Source organism: Osmerus mordax, chromosome 23 (genome assembly GCF_038355195.1).
Source record: "Osmerus mordax isolate fOsmMor3 chromosome 23, fOsmMor3.pri, whole genome shotgun sequence".
NCBI lineage: Eukaryota > Metazoa > Chordata > Actinopteri > Osmeriformes > Osmeridae > Osmerus > Osmerus mordax.
The window spans coordinates 995030-1011025 of NC_090072.1; the positions used below are offsets into that span (position 1 = coordinate 995030).

Below are 15996 nucleotides of genomic sequence, written 5' to 3' on the forward strand. Positions count from 1 at the left end.
TATACACACACAGACACCCTTACATGCACACATGCACACATATACACACACAGACACCCTTACATGCACACACACACACGCGCACACATATACACCCTTACATGCACACACACACACATGCACACACATACACACACAGACACCCTTACATGCACACACACGCACATGCACACATATACACACACACAGACACCCTTACATGCACGCACACACACACAGACACCCTTACATGCACATACGCACACATATACACACACAGACACCCTTACATGCACACACATAGACACCCTTACATGCACACACACACACACACACATATACACACACAGACACCCTTACATGCACACACACGCACACATATACACACACAGACACCCTTACATGCACACACACACACACACACATGCACACACATACACACACAGACACCCTTACATGCACACACACACACGCACACATATACACACACAGACACTCTTACATACACATGCTACCACACACTCACATACACACGTACACACACAGACACCCTTACATGCACACACACAGAGACACACACACACAGTCCTAGGGCTGTCTGCATCCATGCATCACTGGCCACAGCAACATATCAACCTCTACTGACACACTACTCTCAATTCTTAGGGTGACCCACTGTGTGCGTGTGTGTGATTTGTAGTGTGTGTGTGTGTGTGATTTGTAGTGTGTGTGTGGTGATTTGTAGTGTGTGTGTGGTGACAGTTTGTGTGTATGTGTGTGTGAATGTGAGTGTGTGGTAGTGTGTGTGTGGTAGTGTGTGGGTGTGTGGTAGTGTGTGTGTGGTAGTGTATGGGTGGTCGGAACAGGAAGTGTTTGTGTTGTGTTGGAACAGGAAGTGTTAGTGTTGTCGGAACAGGAAGTGTTAGTGTTTGTGTTGTGTTGGAACAGGAAGTGGCAGTGTTTGTGTTGTGTCGGAACAGGAAGTGTTAGTGTTTGTGTTGTGTCGGAACAGGAAGTGTTAGTGTTGTCGGAACAGGAAGTGTTAGTGTTTGTGTTAGTGTTTGTGTTGTGTGGGAACAGGAAGTGTTAGTGTTTGTGTTGTGTGGGAACAGGAAGTGTTAGTGTTTGTGTTGTGTCGGAACAGGAAGTGTTAGTGTTTGTATTGTGTCGGAACAGGAAGTGTTAGTGTTGTCGGAACAGGAAGTGTTAGTGTTTGTGTTGTGTCGGAACAGGAAGTGTTTGTGTTGTCGGAACAGGAAGTGTTAGTGTTTGTGTTGTGTTGGAACAGGAAGTGGCAGTGTTTGTGTTGTGTCGGAACAGGAAGTGTTAGTGTTTGTGTTGTCGGAACAGGAAGTGTTAGTGTTTGTGTTGTGTTGGAACAGGAAGTGTTAGTGTTTGTTTTGTGTCGTAACAGGAAGTGTTAGTGTTGTAGGAACAGGAAGTGTTAGTGTTTGTGTTGTGTCGGAACAGCACACACACCTAAACACCCAGCGTGTGATCAGCGTGTTCATTCCATCTCAGCCTCCTTCCACAGGGTGTGTAAAGACGGGTTGTCACAATGTCATGTTTATTGTACAAATACGTGCTGCTTGTTTTGTGTTCAGGACCCGCTCTTCTCCTTCTCGAAATGTCTTTCCTGATAGAGAACTCTTTCTATGTTCCTCTCTCGCTCTCTCTTTCTCCTGCTTCCTTTTCACTCTCTCACTCCTTTTCTTCTTCCTCCCCTCTCTCTCTCTCTTTCTCTCTCTCTCTCTCTCTCTCTCTCTCTCTCTCCCTCTCCCCCTCTTGGACTCTATTTCTGTCCATGTGCATCTCTTCCTGTTTTTCTGATTTCTCTCTCCCTCAAAACTGTGTGTATGTTTTATTCGCCTCCGCCCTCACTCCATCTGCAGAAACACGCGCGGAAGCACACGCGCACTAGGTCACTCGCCAACAGGGAAAAATGTTTTTTTTTCTTCTTTTCTCCTTTCATCTCCCGGTATTATGATGAGGCTCTAGTCCGTAGGGATATATATCGTCCCTCCCTCCCTCCTCTACCCTCCCCCCTACCCCTTCTCCCTCCCCTGCCGCTCTGCTGTCTCTCTTCCTCTCATTCCCCGTTGTGTGCGCTCGAGAGAGCTCGTCCTAAACTTACCAGATCAGCCTCGCGCGTGATTTTCTCGGTCTCCGTTTGTCGTTCTCCCGCGCGCACGATCCATGCCGCCAATGAGTATCAGATAGATACCGTCCGGTAATATTTCACTACCGGGAGCACAGTCCCGGAAAATAATATGACGTTTAAAAACTGATTGTGTTCAAGTGCGCATTTACGGGACATGACCGAGTCAAACGGATTCCAACGGTAAAAGATGGAAGACGGAGGTTGATGGGATGACTTCGTTACCGAAGAAAGAGCCAGCTGTTTCTGACGGTCATAGTTTGGGTCCCTAAAGGTCGAGATTCTGACGGTTGGAGAGGAACCGATGTGGAATTCATCTTGCGCGCGTGAGCCAGTTAGAAAATAGGTGAGTGTGTCTGACACAAACACACACACTTTGACCCCTGAGCGGCCACCAGAGAATGCACAACATGGCAGGTGTTTAAATATTTAATCGCTATTTAACCGTTTCCGTGTCAATCTCTTATCACCTCGCGCGAGCCATTAGGCTGTATAAGTTTCATGGATACGGGACCTTTTCATCCGGTGCACCGCGGAGAGTTAGTGTGTGCGCGGGCGCATGTGTGTGTAGCTGGACTGGAAGCGAGTCTACTGGACCGTGGACTTGAATGATATATGATGATTAAGTGGTATAGTTCTTTAGATACACAAACACACACTCAGGTAGCCCGCAGACAGACAGACAGACAGACAGACAGTCATTCAGTCAGTCAGACAGACAGGCGACAGTAGTGTCCGCATTAACGTGAGCCATGTTCGGTCATCTCTGGTTTAAGATTCACCGAGCAGAACGAACAGCGGCTGCATGTCACGCGGCATAGTGTGTGTACTCTCCTGCTGTCCATTCTAGTCAATTAAAGTTATGCTACGCGGCACCACACACACACACACACACACACACACACACAGGGAAAACCACAGCCATTATTTTAATGGTTTCACCAGCGGGGGTGAGTGAGACGGAATCGCACTGAAATATTGATGCGTCTTTATTGGGCGCTAACCCGGTTGAAACCGGGATCTTCAATCATAAATGTAGAAATCACAAAACTGTAAAAGCTATTCCAGGTCAAAGTATGGTTTCTGATTCAGGAACGCGCACAGACCCACCGGAAGGGAGCGCACGAGAACTGGCACGTATACTTTCTCCCTCTCTTCCTCTTATCTCCCTCTTTCTTATCTCTCTCTTCTCTATCTCTCATCTGTCTCTAATCTCTCTCTTCTCTATCTCTAATCTCTCTCTTCTCTATCTCTCATCTCTCTAATTCCTCTCTTCTCTATCTCTCATCTCTCCAATCTCTCTCTTCTCTATCACAATACACCCTCTTATCAATGAGAACCAGGATCACGGATGGTTGCCAGGTTGGCTGCCAAAGTGCCACCAGGTGTTTAATGTTGACGTACTGGACAGTCTGGCAACGCACCGGTACGTGCACGTATTTAAGGCCAAATCCCATCCTTGTCATGCAGTCTATATAATGAGAAGAGGTCTGCCCTCCACACATTCATTATGACCACCAGGAGTTCATCATAGGAGCCTATCCTCCCTCTCTCTCTCTCTCTCTCTCTCTCTCTCTCTCTCTCTCTCTCTCTCTCTCTCTCCCTCCCCCCCTCCCACTCCCTCCCCCCCTTCTCTCCCTCCTCCCTCCCCCACCTCTCTCTCTCTCTTCCTCCCTCTCTCTCTCTCTCTCCTCCCTCCCCCCCTTCTCTCCCTCCTCCCTCCCCCACCTCTCTCTCCCTCCCCCCCTCTCTATCTATCTCTCTCTCTCCCTCTCTCTCAGGTGGAGGTGGGATGGTGGAGTGAACAATGTAGGGCGGCACTTATTATATGCTTCTACGTCGCTTTGTTGAAAAGCATCTGCAAAATGAAAACATGTTGAATGTAACAGCAACAGTGGAGGGTGGGGGTCATATTTAATCTACGTCTAACCCAATCTCCACATGTAAGCTATCTCACCGTACTCACACACACACAGTCACACACACACACAATTACTAGTCAAGCAAATCCCTTTGCCTCTCTTTTATTAGGTGTATTCCGAGCACATCTGTTCTTGTTTTAATTTGACTCTCCTCTCCCCCATCCTCCTCTCTCTCCTTCTCTCCTCTCCCCCCATCCTCCTCTCTCCCCTCCTGTCCTCTCTTCTCCCATCTTCCTCTCTCTCCTCCTCCTCTTCTCATCTATTTGTCCTCCTTTCCCCCTCTCCTCTCTTCCATGTGGTGGTAACTAGCCTGGAGATACATGTTCACTCAAGTGTGTGTATAAAAGTGTTTTAGAGTGTGTGTGTTTGTGTGAAGGTGTTCAAGTGTGAAAGAGAAAGAGTGTGTGTGTGTACGAAGGTGTTCAGGTGAGTGTGTATAAAAGTGGTGTAGTCTGTGTGAGAGAGAGAGAGTGTGTGTGTGAAGGTCTTCAAGTGTGATAGAGAGTGTGTGTGTGTGTGTGTGTGTGTGTGTCAGTAATGCCCGGGGCTAGGGGATGGTGGAAGAGAACAGATACAACTACTCTGACACTCACCTACCAGAGAGAGGGGAGAGAGGAGAGAGAGGAGGGGGACAGGGGAGGGGGGTGAGAGGAAGGGGGGAGAGAGGGAGACAGAAGAGAGAAGGGAGAAAGGGATAAAAGAGAGAGGGGAGGGAGAAGGGAAGAGAGAGGAATAGGGAGACAGGGGTAGAACACACTTGGAGACACTAACAAGTAACCACAACTCATTTGTCTTCCCCTCAGGGTTTTTACGCATCAGTGTGTGTGTGTGTGTGTGTGTGATGGCGTCTCGGGCCCAGGACATATGACCCAACATGGAGGCCTACAGCCCTGACAACGTCACTCAGGATGCAACCCACCTGGCCCGCCACCCCTACCATGGTTACGACCCCGGTCCCCACGGTTACGACCCCGGCTCCTCCGGCCCCCCCCTGGCGGGGGTGGGGGGGGCAGGGGACACCTCTCTCCTGGGGCTGGAGGACAGCACTAAGTTACTGGGAGTACAGGTGTGTGTCCAAGTCACACACACACATCAGCACAGACATACACGTCTTGTGTTGTCAGTTTTTACATTTAGCCATTTAGCAGACGCTCTTATACAGAGCGACTTACAGTAAGTACAGGGACATTCCCCCCGAGGCAAGTAGGGTGAAGTGCCTTGCCGAAGGACACAACGTCATTTTTCACGGCAGGGAATCGAACCGGCAACCTCCTGATTAATATCCTGATTCCCTAACCGCTCAGCCATCTGACCTCTTGTTACAGGAACAAACAATCACACTGTTGTTATTGTTGTTGTTTAGGTGGTGCTGATCATGGCGTACAGCACCATCATCCTGCTGGGGGTTGTGGGTAATTCCCTGGTGATCTACGTCATCTACCGCTTCAAGACACTGCGTACCGTCACCAACTACTTCATCGCCAATCTGGCTGTGGGTAGGTGTGTGTGTGTGTGTGGGTAGGTGTGTGTGTGTATGGGTAAGTGTGTGTGTGTGTGTGTGTGTGGGAGGTTAGGTGTGTGTGGGTGTGTCTGGGGTGTGTGTGTGTGGGGATGGATGAGTTCTGGGGTTGTAGGGTTGGGGTGTGTTGGGGATGGATGTGTGTATGAGTACTGTGTGTGTATGTGCATGTGTGGTGAAGTGTGAGTGTATGTTTGTGTGTTTGTGTATCTTGACTGTCTCATCCTATTATTGTCTGGTTCATCTATTAGACTGTTTTAAAAGTTGTGTGTGTTTGTTGTCATGTGTGTGTTTGTGTGTGTTGGGGTTTGTGTGCTGTGTATTTGCTGTGTTTTCACGTGTGTTTTTCTGTATATGTGTGTCTCTCTGTGTGTCTGTGTGTTGGTGTGTGTGTGAATGTGTGTGTGTGTGTGGTCCAACCCCGTAGGTCAGTATGAGTGATGAGTCAGAGGATCTGTCATGCGTGATATTTTCACTTTATCTGACATTGGCTTTAGCTGAAGTGTGTGTGTTCCTATACACGTGTGTGTGTGTGTGTCAGTTGGTGTGTCTGTACATGTGTGTGTGTGTGTGTGTCAGTTGGTGTGTCTGTACATGTGTGTGTGTCAGTTGGTGTGTCTTTACATGTGTGTGTGTGTGTTGATGTGTGTTTATACGAGTGTGTTTATCTGTGCATGTGTGCGTATGCTTGTTTGCTTGTAAATGTTTGAATACACGTATGTTTGCAGGCATGTGTGTGGCATTCAGGGTGTGCATGTGTGTGTGCACGTGTGTGTGTGTGTGCACGTGTGTGTGTGCATGTTTGCATGTGTGTGCATGTGTGTGTGTGTGCATGTTTGTGTGAGTGTGTGTGAGTGAGAGATTTGTGTTAATCCTCTCTGACATTGAGTTGATTTTGAGTTGTTAACCTTGCCGTGGGTCTATGTCTGCTTACTGCTTAAATGAATACTTACTGTGTGTGTGTGTGTCTTTGTGTGTGTGTGTCTTTGTGTGTGTGTGTCTTTGTGTGTGTGTGTCTTTGCAAAATTAGAGCAAAGTGAAAGCTGCTGTAGCTAGCAATAGTTCACTAATGATAGTTAGCTAGATCGACGTTTGACATGATGGCTAACGAGGAAGTTAGGAGTGAGAGCTAGCCAGGAAGTTAGCTTTGATGGTTATGAACTGGCCAGGAAGTTAGCTTTGACGGTTAGGAGCTAGCCAGGAAGTTAGCTTTGACGGTTATGAACTGGTCAGGAAGTTAGCTTTGACGCTTAGGAACTGGTCAGGAAGTTAGCTTTGACGGTTATGAACTGGTCAGGAAGTTAGCTTTGACGCTTAGGAACTGGTCAGGAAGTTAGCTTTAACGGTTAGGAGCTAGCCAGGAAGTTAGCTTTGACGGTTTAGAACTGGTCAGGAAGTTAGCTTTGACGGTTATGAACTGGTCAGGAAGTTAGCTTTGACGCTTAGGAACTGGTCAGGAAGTTAGCTTTAACGGTTAGGAGCTAGCCAGGAAGTTAGCTTTGACAGTTGAAAGCTAGCCAGGAAGTTAGCTTTGACAGTTGAAAGCTAGCCAGGAAGTTAGCTTTGACAGTTGAAAGCTAGTCAGGAAGTTAGCTTTGACAGTTAGGAACTGGTCAGGGAGTTAGCTTTGACAGTTGAAAGCTAGCCAGGAAGTTAGCTTTGACAGTTAAGAGCTTGCCAGGAAATTAGCTTTGACAGTTAAGAGCTAGCCAGGAAGTTGGCTTTGACAGTTAGGAGCTAGCCAGGAAGTTGGCTTTGACAGTTAGGAACTGGCAGTTGGACAGCCGGAAGTCTCTTCCGTTTTCTGCCTTCAGTGCATAGCAGTGGGCTAGCTCATGGGAGGTGAAAGAGAGAGTGAATTTGTTTACTGTGCATAAAGGACACATAACATGATGTGCTGTTCTGTGTTGTGTGTGAGCAAGAAACACACACACACGCTTGCGTTAATCTCCTGGCATTAATAAAGAATGTAAAGAGTCTTTGACATCATCATCGAAATATATGACAATATAGATCTATGTGTGATGTGGGGGTGCATAATATGTGTGCGTGTTTGCGTGTGCGTGTCTGTGCACGCGTGTGGATCAACATGAGAAGGCACTCCTGGCACCAGAGACACCATGACACACTAGCTGACATACTTACATTGCAATTGTGGTTCCATGAGCTGGTACCTGAGATGTGGTTCCATGAGCTGGTACCTGAGATGTGGTTCCATGAGCTGGTACCTGAGATGTGGTTCCATGAGCTGGTGCCTGAGATGTGGTTCCATGAGCTGGTACCTGAGATGTGGTTCCATGAGCTGGTACCTGAGATGTGGTTCCATGAGCTGGTACATTTTTCACGGCAGGGAATCGATCCTGCAACCTTCTGATTGATAGCCCGAATCCCTAACCGCTCAGCCATTTGACCTCCTACATGTGCCATGTTGTTTGTAGCTTTGGATTAACACTGTGTGGTGAATGTCTGACTTGTGTGAAGAGGAGACAGTTAATGATGGAGGTGTCTCCTGTGTTCCATGTCTGGCCCCTTCACCCTGGTCTACACCCTGAATAACTCTCTCTCCTCTCCCCTCCCCTCCTCCCCCCCGTAGCGGACGTCCTGGTGGACGCCCTGTGCCTGCCCTTCACCCTGGTCTACACCCTGAATAACTCTCTCTCCTCTCCCCTCCCCTCCTCCCCCCCGTAGCGGACCTCCTGGTGGACGCCCTGTGCCTGCCCTTCACCCTGGTCTACACCCTGGAGGGGGAGTGGAGGTTTGGGCAGGTGCTCTGCTTCCTGGTCCCCTTCGCCCAGGGCCTGGCCGTGCACGTGTCCACACTCACTCTCAACGTCATCGCTCTGGACCGCCACAGGTGGGGGGGTGGGGGGTTGAAGGAGAGACGGATAGATGCATGGTTGGATGTGGGGATGGAGAGAGTGATGTGGACAGTGTGATAGTCAAGATAATCAAGTATTGTACTGTGTCCGTGTGTGTGTGTCTCTATGTGTGTGTCTCTATGTGTGTGTGTGTGTCTGTGTGTGTGTGTGTGCTCCAGGTGCATCGTGTACCACCTGGAGACCCGTATGAGGAAGGAGGTGTGTTTCTGTGTGATCGGGGTCACATGGGGGCTGAGCGCCGTTCTGGCCAGCCCACTCGCCATCTTCAGAGAGTACGGCAGCTTCCACCTGGCTCCCGGGCAGTCCATACAGGTACACACTCTCTCACACACACACACTCTCACACACTCTCTCACACACACACACACTCTCACACACACTCTCACACACACACACTCTCACACACACTCTCACACACACACACTCTCACACACACTCTCTCACACACACACTCTCACACACACTCTCTCACACACACACACTCTCACACACACTCTCTCACACACACACACTCTCACACACACTCACTCACACACACACTCTCACACACACTCTCACACGCACACACTCTCACACACACTCTCACACGCACACACTCTCACACACACTCTCACACACACACACACTCTCACACACACACTCTCACACGCACACACTCTCACACACACTCTCACACACACACACTCTCACACACACTCTCTCACACACACACACTCTCACACACACTCTCTCACACACACACACTCTCACACACACACACACACACACACTCTCACACACACTCTCTCACACACACACACTCTCACACACACTCTCACACACACACACTCTCACACACACTCTCTCACACACACACACTCTCACACACACACACACACACACACACACTCTCACACACACTCTCTCACACACACACACTCTCACACACACACACACACACTCTCACACACACACACACTCTCACACACACTCTCTCACACACACACACTCTCACACACACACACTCTCACACACACTCTCTCACACACACACACTCTCAAACACACTCTCACACACACACACTCTCACACACACTCTCTCACACACACACACACTCTCTCACACACACACACACACACTCTCACACACACTCTCTCACACACACACACTCTCACACACACACACTCTCACACACACTCTCTCACACACACACACTCTCAAACACACACACACACGTGTACGCCCTCCACACCCACACACACACACACTCTCTCACAAACACACACACACTCTCACACACACACACACTCTTACACACACACACACACACACATGTACGCCCTCCACACACACACTCTCACACACACACTCTCACACACACCCACACACATGTACGCCCTCCACACCCACACACACACACCCACACACTGACGTGTCGTCCCCAGGTGTGTACAGAGAAGTGGCCTGGCGGCAGCACGTCAGACGGGACCGTGTACAGCGTGAGCATGCTCCTCCTGCAGTACGTGCTCCCCCTCGCCATCATCACCTTCGCCTACGTCCGCATCTGGTCCAAGCTGCGCTCTCACGTCCAGCCCGCCGGCCGCCACCTCGACCGCCACCGCCGCCGCCGCAAGACCACCAAGATGCTGGTCACCATGGTGGTCGTGTTCGCCGCCAGCTGGCTGCCCTTCCACGCCTTCCAGCTGGCCACAGACATCGACAGCTCCGTGTTGGACATGCGGGACTTCCGGTTGCTCTACACCCTGTTCCACGTGCTGGCCATGTGCTCCACCTTCGCCAACCCACTCCTCTATGGGTGGATGAACCGCAACTACCGAGCGGCCTTCGCCGCCGTGTTCCGCTGCGACAAGAGGCTGGACAGCGTGCACCCCGAGGGAGGGGGGGAGGAGGGGGAGGGGGGCGGGGGCGGGAGGAAAGGGGGGAGGAATGGAGTAGGAGGGGGAGGAGGGGGAGGAGGGGGAGGAGGGGGAGGAGGGGGGAGGGGTGAAAGCAGCGCTGGCATCTCAAGATGGGGCGAATCACCTGAATGCTACTGATGTCTGAGAAAGAGAGGAGGAGGGGGGAGGAGAGAGAGAGATGGAGAGAAGGGGAAAAATGTCTTTAAAAAGTACCGATTTAGATAATATGAGACAAAAGAAAAAAGAAAAAAGAGAGATGGATGAATTCCCCTCCTTGGATTGGGACTAGAAATCTCCACTTTCTTGTACTGGTCTGGGACAAGGACTAGAACTGGGACAATGACTAGAACTGGGACTAGGACTGGGACTAGGACTAGCACATCATGTGCCATAGGTCAGGTAATCCCACAGGTACACTCGCGGTCTGACGTTATGAAATGCATGTTGCTATGGCAGCAGGCGTGATCAAGCCTCGAGCACGCATGATAAATATTAATAACAATATACAGTATGTATACATGTTCATGACCAACGCTTTCAGGAGCAGCAGTAGATCTCTGGATCTGGACGTCTGTTTCTACGGGTCAGTTCCGTCTCTCACTGAAGCAGATTAACACACACACACACACTCACACACACACATACACACACATACACACACACACACACATACACACACACACACACATACACACACACACTCACACACACACATACACACACACACTCACACACACATACACACACTCACACACACATACACACTCACACACACTCACACACACACACACACACACTCACACACACACACACTCACACACACACTCACACCCACATACACACACACACTCACACACACATGATGCCGGAATGTGTTCCGGGAGGACCTACATAGAAATAGACGATTCTAGATCAGGGATCGTCCATCCTGTTTTATTATCGTTGTTGTGTCTGCTGTTGCGGATCTAGTTGCTCTGTTTCTATGAGTGCTCTCCCATGCTGTTTGATGTCATAATAATAATAATAATCATGTATTTATTAAGCAAACACGCTTTCATTCAAAGCACCATTCAGGGGGAATCGCACCTGCAACCCCCCCCCCCCCCCCCACACACACACACACACACAGGTTGTCAGCCACAAACACACACCATCAGCCACACACACACACCATCAGCCACAAACACACACACACAGGTTGTCAGCCACAAACACACACCATCAGCCACACACACACACCATCAGCCACAAACACACACCATCAGCCACACACACACGCAACTACAGTTCAGGGCCAGTGGATCCTGAACTGACATGAATGTAATTCTTTCTACTGTGATGTTTTACTGATATGTATATATGTCTGATGTGTAAAGTGTACTGCACTGGGATGTCTGGCTTGAGAGTCCTGTACCTAGTAAATACTACCCTGTCTTCTGGTTTTCACTCTGGACTGCACGACTTGACTGCCTTGTAGATGACTTGGTAAACAGAGGGGGGAAGGAGGGAGAGAAAGAGGGGAGGGAGAGAGGGGGGAAGGAGGGAGAGAAAGAGAGGAGGGAGAGAGGGGGGAGGTAGAGAGAGAGAAGCAACTCTCTGGAACACACTTTATCCTTTCTTGCATTGCCACACATACACGCACATCCACACACACACACACACACACACGCACACATGCACACACACACAGTCCTGTACTTGTATGTATGCTGACAGTACAGACAGACAGTTCATATGGGGACACATTGACCTGTTGCGCAGGAACAGGAAAAGCTCGGAGGAGGACCCATTCATGCGTGACACAGGAAGTGAGGTGTCTGAATGGATCATTAGCTGATTTACTGACATGCTACCTATAACAGGACTGGATGGGAGCTGAGATGTGATGAAGATGGTGATGATGAAGATGGTGATGATGAAGATGATGATGAGATTTTGACATTAATATTAAACACTAACCCTGACAGGCCCATTTAACTTGTGAGATGAAGAGAGAGGGTGATAGGGAGAGAGAGGGTGATAGGAAGAGAGAGGGTGATAGGGAGAGAGAGGGTGATGGGGAGAGAGAGGGTGATAGGGAGAGAGAGGGTGATGGGGAGAGAGAGGGTGATAGGGAGAGAGAGGGAAGATAGATAGAGGGGGGAGATGAAGAGAGAGGGTGATGGGGAGAGAGAGGGTGATGGGGAGAGAGAGGGTGATGGGGAGAGAGAGGGTGATGGGGAGAGAGAGGGTGATAGGGAGAGAGAGGGAAGATAGATAGAGGGGGGAGATGAAGAGAGAGGGTGATGGGGAGAGAGAGGGTGATAGGGAGAGAGAGGGTGATAGGGAGAGAGAGGGAAGATAGATAGAGGGGGGAGATGAAGAGAGAGGGTGATGGGGAGAGAGAGGGTGATGGGGAGAGAGGGAAGATAGATAGAGGGGGGAGATGAAGAGAGAGGGTGATGGAGAGAGAGGGAAGATAGATAGAGGGGGGAGATGAAGAGAGAGGGTGATGGGGAGAGAGAGGGTGATGGGGAGAGAGGGAAGATAGATAGAGGGGGGAGATGAAGAGAGAGGGTGATGGGGAGAGAGGGAAGATAGATAGAGGGGGAAGATGAAGAGAGAGGGTGATGGGGAGAGAGAGGGTGATGGGGAGAGAGGGTAGATAGATAGAGGGGGGAGATGAAGAGAGAGGGTGATGGGGAGAGAGGGAAGATAGATAGAGGGGGGAGATGAAGAGAGAGGGTGATGGGGAGAGAGAGGGTGATGGGGAGAGAGGGAAGATAGATAGAGGGGGGAGATGAAGAGAGAGGGTGATGGGGAGAGAGAGGGAAGATAGATAGAGGGGGGAGATGAAGAGAGAGAGTGATGGGGAGAGAGAGGGTGATGGGGAGAGAGAGGGTGATGGGGAGAGAGAGGGTGATGGGGAGAGAGAGGGAAGATAGATAGAGGGGGGAGATGAAGAGAGAGGGTGATGGGGAGAGAGAGGGAAGATAGATAGAGGGGGGAGATGAAGAGAGAGAGTGATGGGGAGAGAGAGGGAAGATAGATAGAGGGGGGAGATGAAGAGAGAGGGTGATGGGGAGAGAGAGGGAAGATAGATAGAGGGGGGAGATGAAGAGAGAGGGTGATGGGGAGAGAGAGGGAAGATAGATAGAGGGGGGAGATGAAGAGAGAGGGTGATGGGGAGAGAGAGGGTGATAGGGAGAGAGTGAAGATGAGCAGAGAGAGGACTAGAAAAGGAGAAGGGTCTATTATAAGGGACAAATATTCATCGTTTTGCAGAAGCATCCAGACATGAGATAAGGTCAACAGCTTTTATACCAGAACACATGAGGAGGGTTATCTCTGAATACACACACAGAACAGATGTGTGTCTGTGTGTGTGTGGGGGTGGGGTGGTGTTGTCTGTGTGTATTCGTGGGGGGACAGGGTGTTGGTGTGTGTGTATGTGTGTGTATATGTGTGTTTGTCACCGTGTGACTGAGCACTGATCCATAGCCTCGATAAAGAGAGTAGCGACAGGTGATCAATACTGACGGATCCATTCTGCCCCAGAATCATTAGTGCTCTAGATGACTGACTGGACAGAATCATTAGTGCTCTAGATGACTGACTGGACAGAATCATTAGTGCTCTAGATGACTGACTGGACAATTGAGGGATGTGTGTGTGTGTGTGTGTGGTATACGTGTAAACACGTGTGTGTAATGTGTGTATCTTTCTGGAAAAGTTAGTTGTTGCAACTCTCTATCGCTCTCCCTCTCTCTCTCTCTTTCACACACACGCACACACACACACACACACAACATACAAGGTGTGCAGGGTTTGTTATGGAGAGGTGTGTGTGTGTGTGTGTGGACATGATGTATTCTCATGGGATATAACCAACAACCAGCACACTGACATTGTTCCAAATCCTTGTGTGTGTGTTTGTCTATTTGTGTGTGTATATGTGTATCTGTGTGTGTATCTGTGTATTTGTGTGTGCAGTGATGCATCTCTGAGATCCAGCTTACTTAGCAAGGCAAACACAGTAGCTCTGTTTAGATCGAGACCACACACACACTTACACGCACACACTTACACACACACAACAATCCCACACACACACACAACAATTACACACACACACAACAATCACACACACACAAACAATCACACATACAAAGAATCACGTACACACACCACACAAACCTGATCAAATGAACACATAAACAAAATAGCTCCCTCTCTCCCTCTTCCCCTCTCTCTCTGGTTCCACAGGGATAGGAACACAAAGTGGTTCTCCACTAGAACATGCAGGGAACTGGGGAACATTAAAAATGAAAAAGCTAGCAGAGGAAATGACTTATCTCAGAAAGAGTGGAGGGGAGTGCTTGAGATTCTCAGGTTTTAGAACTGAATGCAGTATTAGAAATTAGAATTTCGTTACGGGTGCAGACTAAAGGTCTGGATCGCTGGTCGTATGTGCACACACATACACAACACACACACACCACACATACACACCACACACACACCACACACACATACACACCACACACACACATACACACCACACACACACACCACACACACACATACACACCACACATACACACCACAAACACACAACTCTATTATTATCTTCTTGGAGATGAACAGTGTTAAGGACATCCTGTATATGTGTCTTCGGGGGTTTGTCAGTGAGTGTGTGTGTGTGTGTGTGCATGAAATGTTGATGAGTGGGTATGATCTGAGCCAATCACGGTTAATGTCACGTCCCTAAAGACTTGGTTACTTGGTTATTCTTCTGGCTGTGTGTGTTTGTAAGTATATGTGCCTGTATATGTGTGTGTGTGTGCCTGTGTGTGTGTGTGTGCCTGTGTGTGTGTGTGTGCCTGTGTGTGTGTGTGGTCCTGGAGTGTGTGTGTGTGCCTGTGTGTGTGTGTGTGCATGTGTGTGTGTGTGGTCCTGGAGTGTGTAGTGACCACAGGGACACAGCAAAGCTTTTAACAGCACGACCTCATTAGGACAAACACAAGAACAATCTTGTCACAGCCACAAACTTCTCTGTAGTTGCTGTACACACACACACACACACACACACCTCACACACACACACACCTCACACACACACACACACACCTCACACACACACACACCTCACACACGCACACACCTCACACACACCTCACACACACACCTCACACACACCTCACACACCTCACACACACACCTCACACACACACCTCACACACACACACACACCTCACACACACCTCACACACACACCTCACACACACCTCACACACACACCTCACACACACACACCTCACACACACACCTCACACACACACCTCACACTCCACCGTGTGTCACTGACAGCTCCTGCAGTTTCTTCGCCGTGTGTCAGAGCCGTCGGCTCACACGGCCAATCATCTGCCTTAGATCTTCGTATGACAGGAAGCAGGAAGTGCTGAGAAGGAAAAAATAATTGTGGAGTATTATCATAACTAGAAGTTTAGCTTGTCAGGATGCGACTGTGTGAATTAGTCACCAGTCAAAGTATGTGTGAGACTGTGTGTGTCTCTCTATACCACCACTCCCCCCCTCCCTCTCCTCTCTCTCCCCTCCCTCTCCTCTCTCTCCCCTCCCATTCCTCTCTTTCCCCTCCCTC

The 15996-nt window shown here is 49.4% G+C and overlaps 1 protein-coding gene across 1 annotated transcript; it reads left to right on the top strand.

The window, feature by feature from the left end:
- The first annotated feature begins 4933 nt into the window (after positions 1 to 4933).
- npy2rl (neuropeptide Y receptor Y2, like) lies at positions 4934 to 10908 on the top strand. Its single transcript, XM_067261977.1, has 6 exons — positions 4934 to 5125; positions 5423 to 5555; positions 8267 to 8432; positions 8616 to 8769; positions 9882 to 10388; positions 10897 to 10908. Exons 1-6 carry the CDS (start codon positions 4934 to 4936, stop codon positions 10906 to 10908), a joined length of 1164 nt encoding a protein of 387 aa, XP_067118078.1.
- Positions 10909 to 15996: the final 5088 nt, after the last annotated feature.

Coding starts and splice junctions, on each gene's coding strand:
- npy2rl (XM_067261977.1), top strand. CDS start 4,934: ATGGAGGCCTACAGCCCTGACAACGTCACTCAGGATGCAACCCACCTG. Junction 8,433..8,615: donor ATCGCTCTGGACCGCCACAG/GTGGGGGGGTGG, acceptor TGTGTGCTCCAG/GTGCATCGTGTACCACCTGG. Junction 8,770..9,881: donor CTCCCGGGCAGTCCATACAG/GTACACACTCTC, acceptor TGTCGTCCCCAG/GTGTGTACAGAGAAGTGGCC.